At 45.5% G+C, this 20,192-nt stretch overlaps 1 protein-coding gene across 1 annotated transcript in view; it reads right to left on the bottom strand.

Annotated features, from left to right (window-relative positions):
* faf1 (Fas associated factor 1) overlaps positions 1-19,839 on the bottom strand; it is a 278,615-nt gene extending 258,776 nt beyond the window's left edge. The window contains exons 1-2 of the mRNA XM_033028571.1: positions 19,539-19,839; positions 9,153-9,221 (exon numbers count right to left, since the gene is read on the bottom strand). Of these exons, the coding sequence (XP_032884462.1) occupies positions 9,153-9,221; positions 19,539-19,580 (111 nt within the window). The 5' untranslated portion in view covers positions 19,581-19,839. The remainder of the gene's footprint in view (positions 1-9,152; positions 9,222-19,538) is intronic.
* Positions 19,840-20,192: the final 353 nt, after the last annotated feature.

Raw genomic sequence — 20,192 nt, forward strand, 5'->3', positions numbered from 1 at the left:
ATACAGCCGCCGCCGACACGAAACGTCACGTTCCTATTCTCCAGAGATGCTGCCTGACCCTCTGAGCTACTCCAGTTTTTTGTGTCTATCGGTATAAACCAGTATGGGCAGTGCCATGCCGGGCAAAATGACTCGGCATTTAGGTTGACCGCAGCACGTTGGGTGGTCAATGGCACCCAGGCAACCGCTAATTTCGAGCCCTGATAGGCCATGTGTTTACTAAAGACGGCCTAAAAATTGATCCGGCAAAAACCAGTGCTATCAACGAGCTCCCAGCATCCACAGACGTGCTAAGTTTGCAGAAATTCCTTGGCATCGTTAACTACTTAAGCAAAATCATTCCGGGTTTCAGCGAAATATCAGCCCCATTGAGCCAGCTTACATACAAAGACACTGCTTGGACCTGGCACGAGCAACAGCAGAAGGCGTTCAACACTTAAACAGCAGATGTCTTGTGCTCCTACTCTTGCTTACTTTGATCCTAAACGACTGGTCACACTGACTTGCGACGCCTCACAACACGGACTAGGCGCAGCATGTCTTCAAAATGATGGTAACGGCAATAAGCCTGGTGCTCATGCCTCGCGCACTATGACTGACACAGAACAAAGGTATCCCCAAATTGAGAAAGAGTTGTTGGCGGTTGTTTTTGCCTGCAAGAAATGTAACGATCTGATCTTTGGACACACGGTCACGATTGAAACCAACCTCTGATCAGCATTTTTAACAAAACGATCCACGACTCCAGTGCGCCTACAGCGGATGTTGCTGCAACTTCAAAAATATGACATTGTTCTGATCTACAAACGCGGTAAGGAATGCACCTGGCTGACACTCTCTCCCGTGCGCCCGGAAGACCTGTGAGGATCCGCCCTCGCCGGATGATTACTTTATTGTAATGGCTGTGTCTTTTATTGCCTCGGCCTGTATGGAGGACTTGATTGCCCACACTGCTGCTGACAGTACTCTACGGTCGCTTACTTCCGTCATTAAGCACGGCAGGCCAGACAAACACTACAATGTTCCGCTGCTAGTTGGCCTTTCTTTGCCGTCCGTGATGAGCTAGTGCTGCAGGATGGCATTGTTTTAAAAGGACACAAGGCTGTAGTCCCTGCTTCCTTGCACAACAAGTATTTTAACGCTGTCCATGCAGGACACCCAAGCGCTGAAGCTACTGTCCTGCAGACAAGAAGCATGTTTTACTGGCCTGGCATGGCCGAATACATCACCAAGAATGTGGAGTACTGTGCAGTGTGCAACAGCTTGGCACCTCACCAACAAAAGCAACCACTTCTTTCACATCCGGTTCCTGCACTCCCGTGATCTACAGTGGCAACTGACATATTTGAGTGGCATGGCAAGCAGTACCTGGTACTCGTCGAGTCGTATTCAGGATGGTTTGACATTGATTTTCTTGGCAGCCCCACTTCTCGCGGGGTGGTTTCGAAGCTATCTCGCCATTTTTCAGTCCACGGATCTCCGGGTATACTGTTATCTGACAACGGCAGTCAATTCACCAGCCAACACTTCAGGTAGTTTGCTGCACACTGGAATTTTCGCCATATTACCAGCAGCCCTGACTATCCACAGTTGAATGGACTGGCTGAGCAGGCTGTCAAGAGTGCCAAACAGCTCATGGAACATTCGCTCAGAGTTAATTCCGACGTGTGCCTGGATCTGCTCAAGTTACGCAACATCTACCGTGACCCCATTTTGGGTTCACCTGCTCAACGTTTATTGTCGAGGCAGACCTGTGCCATGGTGCCTGTGGCGGATCAGACATTGACCCCTCAGGTGGTTCCACCTGAGGTGGTTCAGTCCAGGTTACAACAAAAGCATGACATTCAAAAACAATGGTATGATAAAACAAGTAGGCCACTGCCACCATTGACCAAGGGGCAGGTGGTTCGTTTGCAGATTGACATACACCATGACCGTATTGGTGTAATTTCTGGAACTGCTTCTGAGCCACGCTCATATCTGGTCAGTGCCGATGGCGGCACCTACAGGCGTAACAGACAACATATCCTGCCTGTGATCGAGCCAGTTCCACCTCCGTATTATCCAGACCGTACAAGTGTACTTCCGTCTGTGTCTAGCGGCACTCTTCCGCCTATACCAGCACAACAACCCATGTCTGCAATGGCTGCTTTGCCAGTGGCGACTTTGCCTGCGCCACAGTCTCCCATTTCGTCTCCGGGAATGCTGGTTCAGTCTCCCTCACCTGTGAAGCCACCTGCTCTGTCCCCGGGGGGAAAGAACGGAGATGGTCTTTATCATACAAGTGCTGGTCATGTTTGCAAGCCAGTTGTGAAGTACCCGGGCTATGTTTGACTTTCCTCCAGTTTATTATCAATTACTGAGCATGCCCTACTTAGTTAATGGTTTTGTACTGATGTTTAATTCTTCAAGAGGGAGGATGTAGATCAGTGTCACTCATATTATGAGTCATGCTTTGTAGCTACGCCCACTAGCTTAACATTAAGCCTGGGTACACACAATTGCTGGGGAAACTCAGCGGGTGCAGCAGCATCTATGGAGCGAAGGAAATAGGCGACGTTTCGGGCCGAAACCCTTCTTCAGACTGATGGGGGGTGGGGAAAGAGAGAAGGAAAAGGGGAGGAGGAGGAGGAGCCCGAGGGCGGGCGGATGGGAGGGTGGGAGGAGACAGCTAGAGGGTTAAGGAAGGGGAGGAGACAGCACGGGCTAGCCAAATTGGGAGAATTCAATGTTAATGCCATAAGGACGCAAGGACCCCAGACGGAATATGAGGTGCTGTTCCTCCAATTTCCGCTGTTGCTCACTCTGGCAATGGAGGAGACCCAGGACAGAGAGGTCGGATTGGGAATGGGAGGGAGAGTTGAAGTGCTGAGCCACCGGGAGGTCAGGTAGGTTATTGCGGACTGAGCGGAGGTGTTCGGCGAAACGATCGCCCAACCTACGCTTGGTCTCACCGATGTAAATGAGCTGACATCTAGAGCAGCGGATGCAGTAGATGAGGTTGGAGGAGATACAGGTGAACCTTTGTCGCACCTGGAACGACTGCTTGGGACCTTGAATGGAGTCGAGGGGGGAGGTGAAGGGACAGGTGTTGCATTTCTTGCGGTTGCAACGGAAAGTGCCCGGGGAGGGGGTGGTGCGGGAGGGAAGGGAAGAATTGACGAGGGAGTTGCAGAGAGAGCGGTCTTTGCGGAAGGCAGACATTGGGGGAGATGGGAAGATGTGGCGAGTGGTGGGGTCACGTTGGAGGTGGTGGAAATGGCGGAGGATTATGTGTTGTATTTGCCGGCTGGTGGGGTGAAAAGTGAGGACCAGAGGGACTCTGCCCTTGTTGCGTGTGCGGGGATGGGGAGAGAGAGCAGTGTTGCGGGGTATGGATGAGACCCTGGTGTGAGCCTCATCTATGGTGGCGGAGGGGAATCCCCGTTCCCTGAAGAACGAGGACATTTCCGATGCCCTGGTATGAAATGTCTCGTCCTGGGAACAGATGCGGCGTAGGCGGAGGAATTGGGAGTAGGGGATGGAGTCTTTGCAGGGGGCAGGGTGGGAAGACGTGTAGTCCAGATAGCCATGTGAGTCAGTGGGTTTGTAATGTATGTCGGTCAGGAGTCTGTCCCCTGCGATGGAGATGGTGAGGTCAAGGAATGGTAGGGAAGTGTCGGAAATCATCCAGGTGTATTGGAGTGCCGGATGGAAGTTGGTGGTGAAGTGGATGAAGTCAGTCAGTTGTGTGTGGGTGCAGGAGGTGGCACCAAACAGTCGTCAATGTAGCGGAGGTAGAGGTCGGGGATGGGGCCCTGGTACGCCTCGAACAAGGATTGTTTAACGTACCCGACAAAGAGGCAGGCGTAGCTCGGGCCCATGCGTGTGCCCATAGCTACGCCTTGTGTTTGGAGGAAATGGGAGGAGTCAAATGTAAAGTTATTGAGGGTGAGGACCAACTCCGCTAAGCGGAGGAGAGTGTCAGTGGCTGGGTATAGGTTGCTTCTCTGGTCGAGGAAGAACCGGAGGGCTCTGAGGCCATCGTGGTGGGGGATGGAGGTGTAGAGTGATGCCTTGTTCCCACACATTTAGGGAAACGTGCTAGTATGAAGTTACCGATGCTGTAATGTTAATAAAGTCTTTGGACCTTTATCATGGTGTAAGACTTCAGTTATTTAAACAGCAGAATCGCAACAGGGTTCCCCTCTTCTATTATAGATGAGGCTCTCACCAGGGTCTCCTCTATATCCCGCAGCTCCGCTCTTACTCCCCATCCTCCTACTCGTAACAAGGAAAGAGTCCCCCTTGGCCTCACCTTCCACCCTAACAGCCATGCATACATCATATAATTTTCATTGTATATTGACATTTTGTCCACCTCCAACAGGATCCCACCACTGGCCATATCTTCCCATCTACTCCCCTTTCCGCCGAGACCTTTCCCTCCGTAACTCCCTGGTCAATTCGTCCCTTCCCACCCAAACAACCCCATCCCCGGGTACTTTCCCTTGCAACCGCAGGAAATGCTACACTTGTCGCTTTACCTCCCCCCTCGATTCTACCCAGGAGGCAAACAGTCTTTCCAGGTGAGGCAGAGATTCACCTGCATCTCCTCCAACCTCATCTACTGCATCCGCTGTTCCAGGTGTCAACTTCTGTACATCGGCGAGACCAAGCGCAGGCTTGGTGATCGCTTCGCCCAACACCTCCACTCAGTTCGCACTAACCAACCTGATCTCACGGTCACTCAGCACTTTAACCCCCTCCCATTCCGAATCTGACCTTTCTGTCCTGGGTCTCCTCCATTGCCAGAGTGAGGCCCAGCGCAAATTGGAAGAACAGCACCTCATCTCTCGCTTGGGTAGTTTACACCCCAGCGGTATGAACATTGACTTCTCCAATTTCAGATAGACCTTGCTTTCTCCCTCCTCCCCCTCCCCAGCTCTCCCACAAGCTTACAGTCTCAACCTCTTCCTTTCTTTTTCCCGCCCCCCCCCCCCCGACATCATTCTGAAGAACGGTCTCGACCCGAAACATTGCCTATTCCTTCTCTCCATAGATGCTGACTCACCCGCTGAGTTTCTCCAGCATTTTTGTCTACCTTTGTTTTTTCCAGCATCTGCAGTTCTTTCTTAAACATTAATTATTTGCAGATATTCTCTAATCTAAATTTATGCATAAATTCTGAACTACTTAGAATCTGGCTCAATGTATTATTTCACAATATAACTATCCCCCAAAGGAAACTCACAAGCATGAATACCAAGTCAGAAATTTGGGAATTAAAAAATGATAATCCTTATTAGCTTGAACTATAAGGATTATCAACATCCTTTTCATCAAATAGGAAGTAATAATTCCTCACCATTCACAAGAAAATAAAGAGATTACCAAATGTTCATAATTAAAATGTTGCCAAAAATAATATACACGTTTGCCTAAACACAAAGACTGACAACCCACTACATTACCCTCGGATCATGCATAACACTCTGCCATCCACTCAACTGTACCGTTACCTATTTTTGCCAGGTACAGCCATCTTCCAACTCCAAAAGAAGTGGCTGCAGAGTGGCATGTTCAGTGAAAACCAGACGCAACCAATATTGGCAATTTTGGAGATTGCTGGTGAAAGCAGCAAAGAAGTCTCAAGCACCAGTCTTCTGTAATTCATAGGTCCTTCCCAAACTGATTTCAAGAAAACATGGAGGTTCTCCATGACAGATCCTTTCTTAAGTAGATGGAAAGCTTGCCCAATCTCACTACAGATTCCCCAACCCATTCCACCACTCCTCAAACTCCAGGCAGCCACACAAAATTTCCCTTCAGCTTTCCCCTGGCTACACTACAAGCAAATTTTATAGACCCTAGGGCTATATGCATCCACCTTTGTGAAGCCAGAAGAATACGTGTTTAGTCTTTATTTTTAATTATAATTTCCTCTCTTAATCACCTGAAATGAACATGTTGCACAATGGAAGGAAAATTGGTAAGTATTTCCAGCACCTGCAGTATTTTATTTTTTTCCCAATTACTTGGTGAAATCATCTATTAGATTCTGAACTGTCAGATTTGCTGCAAGATTTGAAACCCCATTGGTTTTAATGATGATAATGAGACAAAGATACAAGGCAAAAAGACAAGTGGAAATGAAATCAAAATATTTGGGTTTTTTTTTTTAAAGTATTAATTCATAAAAATGCTCAAATTTTAATATAGGAACTGGGGATGCTGGTTTATACCAAAGATGGATACAAAGTGCTGGAGTAATAAATGTTTTGGGTCGGGGTCTGAACACGGGTTCTGATCCAAAACATCACCTATCTATTTTTGTCAGATATGCTGCCTTACCCACTAAGTTACTCCAGAAACTTATGTCCAGCTTGTACATTTTAATAATTCAGTACAATATTATTTTTTAATGTTTCAATGCACTTACATTTACAGACTACTAAAATCAATTAAAGCAAGCCCCTCACGCCCATCATGTTTGCTGGCTGTCAAGAGCAATTAAGGATGCAAGCCGACAAAGCACACCCTAGTTTTGGGGGCCATTCAGACCATGCCATTGGACTTGAACACAGTGAAGGTAGGTAGCAATATAGGTCTTCGGTGTACCATCCAGTAAATGCCAACATGGGTAAACTACGGGTAGTGATTCGGATAAGAGAGTCTGGGCCAGCATGAACGGATCCATAACAATTCATTTTTGGTATTTCGTAGCAAATTTTCTTGCCTTCTGTCTCCAGACTCCCTAAATTTGAGAGTGAACATCAAAAGAATTCATGCTAATGCATTTATTTTAATGCAAGAAGGATTTGAGGAGGAACTTTTCACCAAGTCCATAGCAACACCAAGTACCTGGATTGCACTACCTGAGAGCAGTTCTAGCTGCATTGCTCGCAGCATTTAAGCGTCCAGGTGAGCACTTCCTTCATCTAGGCACAGAAGGCTATGGAATAGACAAAGTGGTGGCGATGGGATTAATGCAGAAGAGTGTCCACTGGTCAACATGGATGAGTTGGACTGAATGATCCGTTTTTATGCTGTACTAGACTAAGTGGGATCCGTTGGGTCCCTGTCACAAGGGAGGGCTGGTCCCCCAACGCAACCCGTTCCCCTAACGCAATATTCCACCACTTACCCATAGCCCCAACTGCGCAGGTACGGCTCATTTCCCCTCATCCCCAGCACTCTCTCCCCCTCCTCTTCACCCTCCCTCTTCTTTCCCCTCCCCTCCCCCAAGCCCTCCCTCACCTCTCCTTTCCCCTACCCTCAGTCACTCCCTCCCTCACTCCTCTCCCCTCCATACCCCCCCTCCTATCCCTCATCTCCCCCACTTTTCCATATTTCCCCCACAACCCCCCCTCACCCCTCTTTTCCACTCCCTACATCCCCCACTCCCTTCTCCTCTCCCTCTATTTCCCCCACTCGCTCTTCTTTCCCCTCTCCTCCTAGCCTCCCCCAATCCTTCCTTCACCATGCTTTCCCCTACCCACAGCCATTCCATCCCTCCATAACTCCTCTCCACACCCCCAACCCCCTCCTCTCCCTCTATTCCCCCCTCCTCCCCCACTCTCCCTCTTCACCTCCCCAGGATCTCGAGGTTGCCACTCCTCTGACCAGAGGTTGCTTTGACCGGATGCCGCGCTGACCAGAGGCCTCGCCGGGCAACGTTGGGCAGAGGCGGGCGCCAACCGGAAGCCACGCCGACCGGAAGCCGCGCCGGGTAACACCGGGCAAAGGCGGGCGCCGCCAGTGACTGACAGCGGACGCAGCCAATCAGTGCGGCGATGGTGCAGGAATGGGCGTCGCACTGATTGGAGAGGAGACCAATCTGCGCATGCGCGGTTTTAAAGATTTTTAAACCTTAAACTTTTAAAACATACCACCGATCGGAACAAAACTTGTTGCATTTGCAGCACAGGAGAATGGTGAGTTAGGTGGCGAAAAATCGTAGCACTATCGTGTACCGTTTTTGCGCAAATGTAAAACGCAAACCGGAAGATAACAACATGAGAGTTTTAGTTATGTATAGATTATTCTATGAAACGCCAGTAAAATCCCACAGGTATTGCTATAACTGTCAGCAGGACAGGCAATCCAGTCTGTTCTTTACTGGGCTTCCTTTAATTTTCACGAATATCCTTCATGAGACACTGCGGGCTAAATCTGTGGATTATGGAATTGAAGGCCAATTATTTACCTTTTTAGAAAACTACCTTAGCAAGAAGCAGAAAGGATAATGGGTAACTCTTCAAATTCCCACAAACATTTGCATTGGACCACAACTATTGACCTCATAAATGAGTTAAATAATGGACCAGAAGGTCAGTTGCCCGAGGTTGCTAAACAATAAAATAGTCAGAATTGCAAACAGTGTTGATGGAGCTATCATATTATAATATAAGCATTATAGCACAGGAGGCTAATCAACCAATTGATCAAATATTAATAAATTAAGAAAATGAACAGAGGAAAATGTATTTTGATGCATGCAAATGTGAAATCAACCACTTTGAACTTGAAAGGAATGGGACAGTGTGCTTTCCAATGGCAAAAAGTAGTGGGTGTCCTTCCGGACAATATATATAAATCATTAAAAGGACAGGTACAGAAATCAATTACAAAGTCCAATTCAATCCCAAGCTTTACAGTAAAAATATGTGGAGATGCTCAGGGCATCCAAGATCAGGCATAAATTCGAAATATTAGCAAACATGTAGAACAGAACAAATTTCAAATGACAAATGACAAATACCATGAGTGCGGCAATTCAGCATGGTAAACCATCCTTGGGTGCAAAAGAAATAGAAGAGCATTTCTAAAATGGTGAAATATTAAGGTGCAAAAAGCAATTAGCAATGCAAGCTCCACAGTGAATTAATTGAATAGAAGATGTCTCACTGCAGTTAGATAAGGCCCTAGTGTGATCCACATGGAATAGTGTACTGGTTTGGTTCCCTAACCAAGGAGAAATATACTTGCAATAGTGAAAGTGTAACAAAAAGTTCGCCATGGGCAGGTGAGGGAGAGAAAACCAACCTATCAATAAATTAATTATAAATGTCAGAGTTTCAATAATTGAGTGATACACCATTATTTAACATTATGAAAAACTTAAAAATACATGCACAAAGATTTCCTGAAGTTTTTTAAATTTTACTTACCACTAAATCCCAATTATTTTGCTCAAGCAATGTAATAGCTTCATCAATATTTTCAATTCCAGTGCATGCCTAAAGATAAAAAACATTTTTAAAAAAGCACTTAAAATGTTTACATCTACCAAATATTAACTTTGCAATGCACAACTTTTACCAATCTATGGCATTTAAGGAAATACCTCTTTTACAAAGGGTGGCACAATGGTACAGTATCAAAGACCGAGGTTCTGTCTGTGTGGAGTTTGCACATTCCCCTTGTGACCTTGTGGGTTTTCAGCAGGTGCTGCGGGTTCCTCCCACATTCCAAAAATGTGCAGGTTTGTAGGTTGATCGGACCTGTAAATTGCCCCTAATGTAGGATTGAATTGAATTGATGGCCGGCATTGACTTGGTAGGCCGAAGAGCCCATTTCGGCGCTATATCACTAGACTAAACTTATTTTTTTTTAATTTTATTTTATAATTTTATTTTGTAGCCAAAGAGTGAGGAAATGAAAGAAAGAAGAGAGGTATAGAAAAAATAAGAAAAATAAAAGGACAAAAAGAGAAAAAAAGTGATATACCTACCTCACCCAACCCGTAATTAGATTTGAATCCAAAGTTGTGTTGTACCATACTATCCTTGTAATAAATCAATGAATGGTGTCCATGTCTTCGAAAAATGATCTGTTTTTTCTGCCAAGACAAGTCTAATATTTTCAAGATGTAGCGTCTCGGACATGTTTGTAATCCATATCTTAAGAGTAGGGACAGATCTTTGTTTCCAAAATTTGAGTATTCGTTTTTTTGCCGTTATCAGGCCATAATTAAGAAAACGTCTTTGAAATGGCGGCAGGGGGAGGGATTATAAAACCCGGAAGTGTAGTCCCTCACTCAGTCTCTGACAGACCCAGGAAGCGAGAGGGTCACGGCTCTCTGAGCTGCGGATAACACTGAACGCATGTCTACTCCACGGTGAGTCCCCTCAATGCAGCTGTAAAGTGGCTGCTGCCCAATTGTTTGCCTCGCCTTTATAAAAAGTTTGTGTCCACAAAATGAATTTTGGTTGGCGGGTGGTTGCAGCCCAATTGTTTGCCTCGCCTTTATAAAAAGTTTGTGTCCACAAAATGAATTTTGGTTGTCGGGTGGCTGCAGCCAAATTGTTTGCCTTGGCTTGGCTTTTAAAATCGTTGCAACAGATGGCTGCCAGCCTAAGAATCCATTTGGCCCACAATGTCTATACTAGCCCTCTGGAAACCAGTACCTTTGGCCCGCAACACCCATACTAGCGCAACAGAACCCCCCCCCCCCCCCCACACTGGCGAGCAATATTGGAATTGGTGGAGGTGGAATATTACGCTGGTGACCAGCCCTCCTGTGTGATGCTGGGACCCAACGGGTCCCACAGTCTAGTTTCGACTGCAATTCTTGAAATGAGAGAAGAGTTCCCATCTCATAAAGATCTCCGAATTTTTTGATTCCTAATCTTTCCCAATATGCAAACGTTTTGTCTAACATGGCTTGAACAAAGGATTATTGGCAATTGGTGAAAGAAGAGGTACATTTCTCAGTTTACGGGTTGATTTCACTTGTCTCCAGATTCGTAAAGTACTGTGGATAATCGGATTTTTCTCATCTAGTGTTTTCTTCAAATTTATTGGAGAGAAGAATCGCGCCTATATTAAAAGGCGAACAATCCTCTCTCTTCATTATTAACCATTTTACCTGTTGGCCTGTATTGTCCAACCAATAGATTACATTTTTAATATTCGTTGCCCAATAATAGTATAAAAAATTGGGGAGAGCCAATCCACCAGTTTTCAACAATTGCTCAGAAATAATTAATATTCCTTGGTCAAAAGATTCTGGGTTGAAGCCCACAAAAAAAACTGAAGATGCAGCCAGGGACTCCATCCAAACCAGCTGCTTTCCACGGATTCATCCTCAGGAAGGCTGGGCTTGCATCTGCCATAGTAACTGTTGGTATAGGTGCACCCAAGTCTGGCAGAGCAGGTAGCATTCCATCACCAACCTTCTGTTCAAAGTGGGCATAGAATGCACTGAGTTCATCAGGAAGGAATTCATTGTTGCCAGTAATACTGCTCGCCTTCACGTTACAGCCCATTAGAGCTTGCAAGCCTTGCTGCAATCTTCGGGTATCCGTGTCACTGGCTTGAGACTCCAGCTTCGTCCAGAATTTGCTCTTAGCTCTGCTAAGGTCCTACATAGGTTTCATGCACCAATCGGGATCGTTTGACTTTAATGCTGCTGATTTGATCTTCACCTATGTGTGAATGTAGCCCAGTCTATTAAATAGATCAGATTCTCCATCACGGACTCCATCTACACTTCACGCTGCCTTGGGAAAGCAACCAAAGTAATCAAAGCTTTCAATATGTTTCTATAAAATTCTCTCTCATCCTTCTAAATTCCAGTAAATATAAGCCCAGTTGATTCATTCTTTTATCATATGTCAGTCCCGCCATCCCGAGAATTAACCTGGTGAACCTACGCTGCACTCCCTCACTGGCAAGAATGTCCTTCCTCAAACTAGGAGACCAAAACTGCACACAATATTCCAGGTACGTCTCACCAGGACCCTGTACAACTGCAGAAGTACCTCCTTGCTCCTATACTCAAATCCTCTTGCTATGAAGGCCAACAAGCCATTAGCTTTCTTCACTGCGTGCTGTACCTGCATGCTTCCTTTCAGTGACTGATGTGCAAGGACACCCAGGTCTCGTTGCACCTCCCCTTTTCCTAATCTGACATTATTGAGAAAAAAATCTGCCTTCCTGTTCTTGCTACCAAAGTGGATAACCTCACATTTATCCACATTATACTGCATCTGCCCACTCACCCAACCTATCCAAGTCACACAGCATCCTCCTCGCAGTTTACACCGCAAACTTGGAGATGTCACGTTTAATTCCTTTGCCTAAATAGTTTATATTGTAAATAACTGGGGTCCCAGCACTGAGCCTTGCAACACCTCACTAGTCACTGCCTGCCAATCTAAAAAGGACCCGTTAATTCCTACTCTTTGCTTCCTGTCTGCCAATTAGTTCTCTATCCATGTCAATACCCTACCCACAATACCATGTGCTCAAATTTTGCACACTAATCTCTTGTGTGGGACCTCGTCAAAGACTTTTTGAAAGTCCAGATACCCCACCACATCCACTGGCTCTCCCTTATCCATTCTACTTGTTACAACCTCAAAAAACTTCAGAGGATTAGTCAAGCATGATTTCCCCTTCATAAATCCATGCTGACTTTGACCCATCATGTCACTGCCTTCCAAATGCACTGCTAATACACCTTTAATAATCAACTCGAGCATCTTACCCACTACCGATGTCAGGCTAACTGCCTATAATTCCCTGTTTTCTCTCTCCCTCCTTTCTTAAAAAGTGGGGTTACATTAGCTACCCTCCAGTCCACAAGAACTGATCCAGAGTCTATAGAACATTGGAAAATGATCACCAATGCATCCACGATTTCTCGTGCCACCTCCTTGAATACTCTGGGATGTAGACCATCAGCCCCTGGGGATTTATCTGCCTTCAGTCCCAACAGTTTGCCTAACACCATTTCCTGACTAATGTCAATTTCCTGCAGTTCCTCCCTCATGCTAGATCCACAGTCCCCCAGTATTTCTGGGAGACTGTTTGCGTCTTCCTGGGTGAAGACAGACCCAAATAACTTGTTTAACAGGTCTGCCATTTCCTTGTTTCCCCATTATAAATACACATGTTTCTGACTGTAAGGGACCTATGTTTGTCTTCACTCATCGTTTCCTCTTCACATATCTCAAGAAGTGTTTACAATAGTTTTTTATATTCTCCGCAAGCTTTCTTTCATGCTCTATTTCCCCCTCTTAATTAACCCCTTTGTCCTCCTCGGTTGAATTCTAAATTTCTCCCAGTCCTCCGGTTTGCTGCTTCCTCTGGCCAATTTATATGCCTCTTCCTTGGATTTAATGTTATCCCTAATTTCCCTCATTAGCCACGGTTGTGCCGCCTTCCCAGTTTTATTTTTACTCCAGACAGGGGTGAACAACAGGGGCGATCGTTAAATCTTTGCCATTGCATCTCCACCATCAACCCTTTAAGTATCTTTTGCCAGTCTATCCTAGCCAATTCCCATCTCATACCATCAAAGTTACCTTTCTTTAAGTTCCGGATCCTCAACTGAATTAACCGTGTCATCTGTAAAAACTGGTGAGAGTTGTTTGGGACATGCCAAACCTCCTAAGCCTTCTAAGGTAGTAGAAGCATTGGTGTGCTTTCTTGGCCATTGCTTCGATAAGGCTAATCCAGGACAAATTGCCGGTGATATTTACTTCTCGGAACTTGAACTTTAAAAACAAAGCCCACTTGGGTACAGAAGTATAGATGAAGACATTTTTTTTTTCTCATTCCTGTTTTGAATATCCAACCAATTATTTTGTGACTATCTGGTTCTAGACTCCCAACCATGGAAAAAATGAACATGTTTTGCTATTCAGCAAAGATGTCACATGCAAGTTAATAAAAATGACAATTACCAATCTTAAACCGGTTTTCACGTTGCTTATCACACATTTATGCAAATTGCGTTTTGAACAATTGTCACTGTTTCGCAATATGGAATTTGAACAGCTGAAACATAGCTTTGACCCCGGAGTACTCAGCTCAATTGTAACACCTGAACTCTTGCCTTTCTCCTCAGTTTCACACCACTCAGCACAAACGGAGATGTAGACAAAAGGATTTTAATCTGCAAAGTCTGGAATGCACTAGTCATTACAATTTTCTTTTGAACATTTTTGGAACAAATGCTTTTGGCACCAGGGATTTATCTACATCATTTCACAGATGTCATTTACTTGGCCAGATAAACATGGAAACATAAAACATAGAAAATAGGTGCAGGAATAGGCAATTCGGCCCTTCGAGCCTGCACCGCCATTCAATATGATCATAGCTGATCATCTAACTCCGTATCCTGTACCTGCCTTCTCTCCATACCCCTTGATCCCTTTAGCCACAAGGGCCACATCTAACTCCCTCTTAAATATAGGCAACGAACTGGCCTCAACTACTTTCTGTGGCAGAGAATTCCACAGATTCACCACTCTCTGTGTGAAATTTATTTTGCTCATCTCGGTCGTAAAGATTTCCCCCTTATCCTTAAACTGTGACCCGTTGTTCTGGACTTCCCCAACATCGGGAACAATCTTCTTGCATCTAGCCTGTCTAACCCCTTAAGAATTTTGTACGTTTCTATAAGATCCCCCCTCAATCTTCTAAATTCCAGCATGTATAAAGCCAAGTCTATCCAGTCTTTCTTCACATGCAAGTCCTGCCATCCCAGGAATCAGTCTGGTGAACCTTCTCTGTACTCCCTCTATGGCAAGAATGTCTTTCCTCAGATTAGGAGACCAAAACTGTACGCAATACTCCAGGTGTGGTCTCACCAAGGCCCTGTACAACTGCAGTAGAACCTCCCTGCTCCTATACTCAAATCCTTTTGCTATGAATGCTAACATACCATTCACTTTCTTCACTGCCTGCTGCACCTGCATGCCTACTTTCAATGACTGATGTACCATGACACCCAAGTCTCGTTGCATCTCCCCTTTTCCTAATCATCCGCCATTCAGATAATAGTCTACTTTCCTGTTCTTGCCAGTAAAGTGGATAACCTCACATTTATCCACATTATACTGCATCTGCCATGCATTTGTCCACTCACCCAACCTATCCAAGTCACCTTGCAGCCTCCTAGCATCCTCCTCACAGCTAACACTGCCCTCCAGCTTCTTGTCATCTGCAAACTTGGAGATGTTACATTCAATTCCCTCGTCCAAATCATTAATATATATTGTAAATAGCTGGGGTCCCAGCACTGAGCCTTGCAGTACCCCACTAGTTACTGCCTGCCATTCTGAAAAGGACCCATTTACTCCTACTCTTTGCTTCCTGTCTGCCAGCCAGTTCTCTATCCACATCAATACTGAAGCCCCAATACCGTGTGCTTTAAGTTTGCATACTAATCTCTTATGTGGGACCTTGTCGAAAGCCTCTGGAAGTCCAGATATAACACATCCACTGGTTCTCCCTTATCCACTCTACTAGTTACATCCTCGAAAAATTCTATAAGATTCGTCAGACATGATTTACCTTTCATAAATCCATGCTGACTTTGTCCAATGATTTCACCACTTTTCAAATGTGCTGCTATACCATCTTTAATAACTGACTAGCATTTTCCCCACTAACCATGTTAGACTAACTGGTCTGTAATTTCCCGTTTTCTCTCTTCCTCTCTTTTTAAAAAGTGGGGTTACATTAGCTACCCTCCAATCCTCAGGAACGACTCCAGAATCTAAAGAGTTTTGAAAAATTATCACTAATGCATCCACTATTTCTGGGGCTACTTCCTTAAGCACTCTGGGATGCAGCCTATCTGGCCCTGGGGATTTATCGGCCTTTAATCCATTCAATTTACCTAACACCACTTCCCAACTAACCTGGATTTCACTCAGTTCCTCCATCTCATTTGACCCCCGGTCCCCTGCTATTTCTGGCAGATTGTTTATGTCTTCCTTAGTGAAGACAGAACCAAAGTAGTTATTCAATTGGTCTGCCATGTCCTTGTTCCCCATGATCAATTCACCTGTTTCTGACTGCAAGGGACCTAACTAATCTTTTTCTCTTCACATATCTATAAAAGCTTTTGCAGTCAGTTTTTATGTTCCCTGCCAGTTTTCTTTCATAATCTATTTTCCCTTTCCTAATTAATCCCTTTGTCCTCCTCTGCAGGATTCTGAATTTCTCCCAGTCCTCTGGTGGGCTGCTTTTTCTGGCTAATTTGTATGCTTCATCTTTTGTTTTGATACTATCCCTGATTTCCCTTGTTATCCACAGATGCACTACCTTCCCTGATTTATTCTTTTGCCAAACTGGGGTGAACAATTGTTGTAGTTCATACATGCCGTCTTTAAATGCCTTCCATTGCATATCCACCGTCAACCCTTTAAGAATCAGTTGCCAGTCTAGCTTGGCCAATTCACGTCTCATACCGTCAAAGTTACCTTTCTTTAAGTTCAGAACCCTTATTTCTAAATTAACTATGTCACTCTCCATCCTAATGAAGAACTCAACCATATTATGGTCACTCTTGCCCAGGGGGCCACGCACAACAAGACTGCTAACTAACCCTTCCTCATTACTCAATACCCAGTCTAGAATAGCCTGCTCTCTCATTGGTTACTCTACATGTTGGTTTAGAAAACTATTCCAACATACATTCCAAGAAATCCTCTTCCTCAGCACCCCTGCCAATTTGATTCACCCAATCTATATGTAGATTGAAGTCACCCATTATAACTGCTTTACCTTTGTTGCACGCATTTCTAATTTCCAGTTGCCATCCCCAACTCCACTACTACTGTTAGGTGGCCTGTACACAACTCCCACTAGCGTTTTCTGCCCCTGAGTGTTTCGCAGCTCTACCCATATCGATTCCACATCCTCCAAGCTAATGGCCTTCCTTTCTATTGCGTTAATCTCCTCTCCTACCAGCAACGCTACCCCACCTCCTTTTCCTTTCTGTCTATCCCTCCTGAATATTGAATATCCCTGGATGTTCAGCTCCCAGCCTTGGTCACCCTGGAGCCATGTCTCCGTGATTCCAACTATATCATATTCATTAATAACTATCTGCACATTCAACTCATCCACCTTATTACAAATGCTCCTTGCATTGAGACACAAAGCCTAAGGCTTGTTTTTACAACACTCTTACCCCTTATACAATTATGTTGAAAAATGGCCCTTTTTGGTTTTTGCCCTGGATTTGTTTGCCTCCCACTTTTACTTTTCACCTTGCTACTTATTGCTTCTACCCTCGTTTTACACCCTCCGTCTCTCTGCTCATGCTCCCATCCCCGCCACATTAGTTTAAATCCTCCATGACAGCACTAGCAAACACTCCCCCAAGGACATTGATTCCATTCCAGCCCAGAACATTACATAACTCCGTATTTTAAGAAGGTGACTAGTGAAAATCAATCATAAAAAAGCTTCAGCAGAATGAAGCATTCCCTAAAAATGTCAACTCCATATTTTGGAATGTTTAAAAATACACTCCAATAAAAAGTAATTGGCTCAATTCCATGCCATTGCAAATAATGCTTTCAAATATGACCACTAGGAGGTGTATTTCCTCTTCTTTCCATTTTGATGAACACTGCCTCAATTCATCACCAACTTACTCTCCAATATCCTGAAACCAATCTCCATTAAACAACCAGAACAGACATAATGATCCAAATTACTTTTTCTTTCTTTATCTGTAAATTTTTGCTAGCTTCCCCAAGTAATCCCATGAAGTGGTGAGGATATTTTGATTCCTTCTCTGTAAATTATCAAAAGTATTAGTCCACTGGTAAAATCGGTATTATAACGAAACAAAGATATGATACATTAGTCATTACCATTAATTCAGTCTAACGCTACACTCTTTTCTCACAACTATATTTTGTTAAAGTCAAATATTAAGATAAGTGTATTTGACAAGGAATTTCAAAATCCCCAGAAAAAATAATATTGCCAAATATATTTAAGATTTCATTTCTAAAATATAACATTGTTTCTTTAAATAAACTGGTACTACATGTAACTGATTTATAATCAAACTTAAATAATTTTTCATTAAAGAACTTGCACTAGAACAATTGCATAAAGCAGTTTACACTGAACTAAACACCAATCTAGAGACTATGCAATCAAATCATACTGCAGTTCGGTCTAACACAATTAAAACAATGGAATGCCACCATCCCATTCCCTCTCCATTGTTCCCATTTGTTACGGATTCTCCACCTTGACTCCAACACCACTGCGATCTCCTCCTTTCCACCTTCCAAGTCCAATTCCTTTCCCTATAAATATTCCTTACCCTACACTGCTGTCACAAATGACCCGTATCCACCCAAATGATCCCCGATGCACACTTGTCCAAATTACCCGACATTCCACACAACCATCAACTCCCCAATCATGCCCATCACCACATTGATCTCTTAGCTCCTTTACCATTCCTCTCCAACCATTATTGATTGTCCCTCAACTGAACTCCAGTCTCCAGCTCCAAAACCCCTAGCACCCCAATTTACCAGACCCCCAACAATCCCGATGCCCAGGTTCTAACCCTGCCAAGCCCCCGATACCCGGCTCATAAAACCTCCACCACCCCTGATCACAGTTCCAAAACCCCCACCAGCACCAAACCCAGCTGCTATACCCCCATCGCCAGAACACTCTGCTCCTATCCACCTTCATTTTCAATCTCCTGCTACCAGCCACCCTCTATCCTATCCCAAAATACTCAGAACCTCTCTTTCATCCACCCAGTCTCAGAAACCAGCGCCTAACCCCCCCACCAACCCCAACTCCTAATCCCCCCACCCAAACCCCAGCTCTCCACCCTGACCCAAACCCCAGCTCATAACCGCCTCCCCCCAGCTGTATCTCCTTAATCCCCCCCCCCCCCCCCAGCTCCTAAACCCCATCTCCACAACCCAACTCGTAACCCCTCCCACCCAGACCCGAGCTCTAACCCCTCCCAACAGCACCCCAGGCCCTAGTTCCTACCCCCCCCCCAACACACACACACACACAATACCACCCCAGGCCCCTGCTTCTAACCCCCCCATCCCCATAGCAATCCCTGGCCCCAGCTTCTAACACTCCCCTCCTACCCAGACCCTAGCTCTGACCCCTCCCCCTTCCAGCTCCCAACTCCTAACCCCCACCCCACATCCAGACCTCAGCTCTTAACCCACCTCCACTACCCCAGACTCCAGCTTTTAACCCTCCCATTACCCCAGACCCCAGCACCTAACCGCTCCCAACCAACCTCATCACTGTTCATATTCTCCAATACCAGTCCTGCATCAAACTGCCAACACCAGTTCCCCTTTCCTAATTCCCCCCACCCGTCCCTTAATCTACCCTTATCAACCCCAACCAAACAATCGCGTTTTCACGTCTGCAACGGGATCTAGATTCTTTCGCTTGTACATTTTCTGATGCTTGACTGTAACTTCCCGTTAACAAATGACCATATAGTTGCCCTGCATTCAATAAAATAAATCATTTAAGCAAATAAACTAATTTGAAAAAAATTTAAACCAAGTATTAATGTAACAATACAGAGAGCTTCGTGCATGACATAGAACGAAGTCAGGCTCTGCTCCTATTGCACCGAGCTGCGAACATGTGGACAATTATTTACATGACAACTAGGTAACCGGACTGAGACATCCGTCATTCAACGGAAAACATACAATAAAGTTCACCCTACATTCGCAATTCGTAAAATGCAACGCGAGAAGAATCGTTACAAACACGAAACGCACCTGAAAGTCGGCGAGAATCATCTCTCGGTCCATGGCCGCCATTGTGCTGCTTCTTTCCAAAGCGCTCGCCGCCCGGGGCGGAGGGAGACGGGCTCTCGGCAACCTCCCAGCTCTCGCCCGTGGAAACAAGCCGCGTCAGTCAATGGTCCAGCCAGGGAATTGCCTCTTTGTCATACTACTGTTTGAAATGATTGCAGCCAAAACTGGCCGCGATTACTTTCAAACAGAATAAACTTCCACCTGATTTTTCCCCCAAAGAGAATGCGCTTTTCCTCGTTCTTTACGGCACTGTCGTTCACAAAATCTGCTTGTCACGCTGTCGTGAAGGGAAATAAACGCCGTGTTTACGGCAGCATCTCCACGTGATGCAGCTGTCAACCGCTCGCCGTTCCACCAGGTGGCCGCTGCCCCGCGTCAAGAGCGCTGCCCCCGGCTGGTCATCCCCGGCTGGTCATCCCCGGCTGGTCATCCCCGGCTGGTCATCCCCGGCTGGTCATCCCCGGCTCTCCATCCCCCGGCTCTCCATCCCCCGGCTCTCCATCCCCCGGCTCTCCATCCCCGGCTGGTCATCCCCCGGCTGGTCATCCCCCGGCTGGTCATCCCCGGCTCTCCATCCCCCGGCTCTCCATCCCCCGGCTCTCCATCCCCCGGCTC

This window comes from Amblyraja radiata, chromosome 10 (genome assembly GCF_010909765.2).
Source record: "Amblyraja radiata isolate CabotCenter1 chromosome 10, sAmbRad1.1.pri, whole genome shotgun sequence".
Lineage (NCBI taxonomy): Eukaryota > Metazoa > Chordata > Chondrichthyes > Rajiformes > Rajidae > Amblyraja > Amblyraja radiata.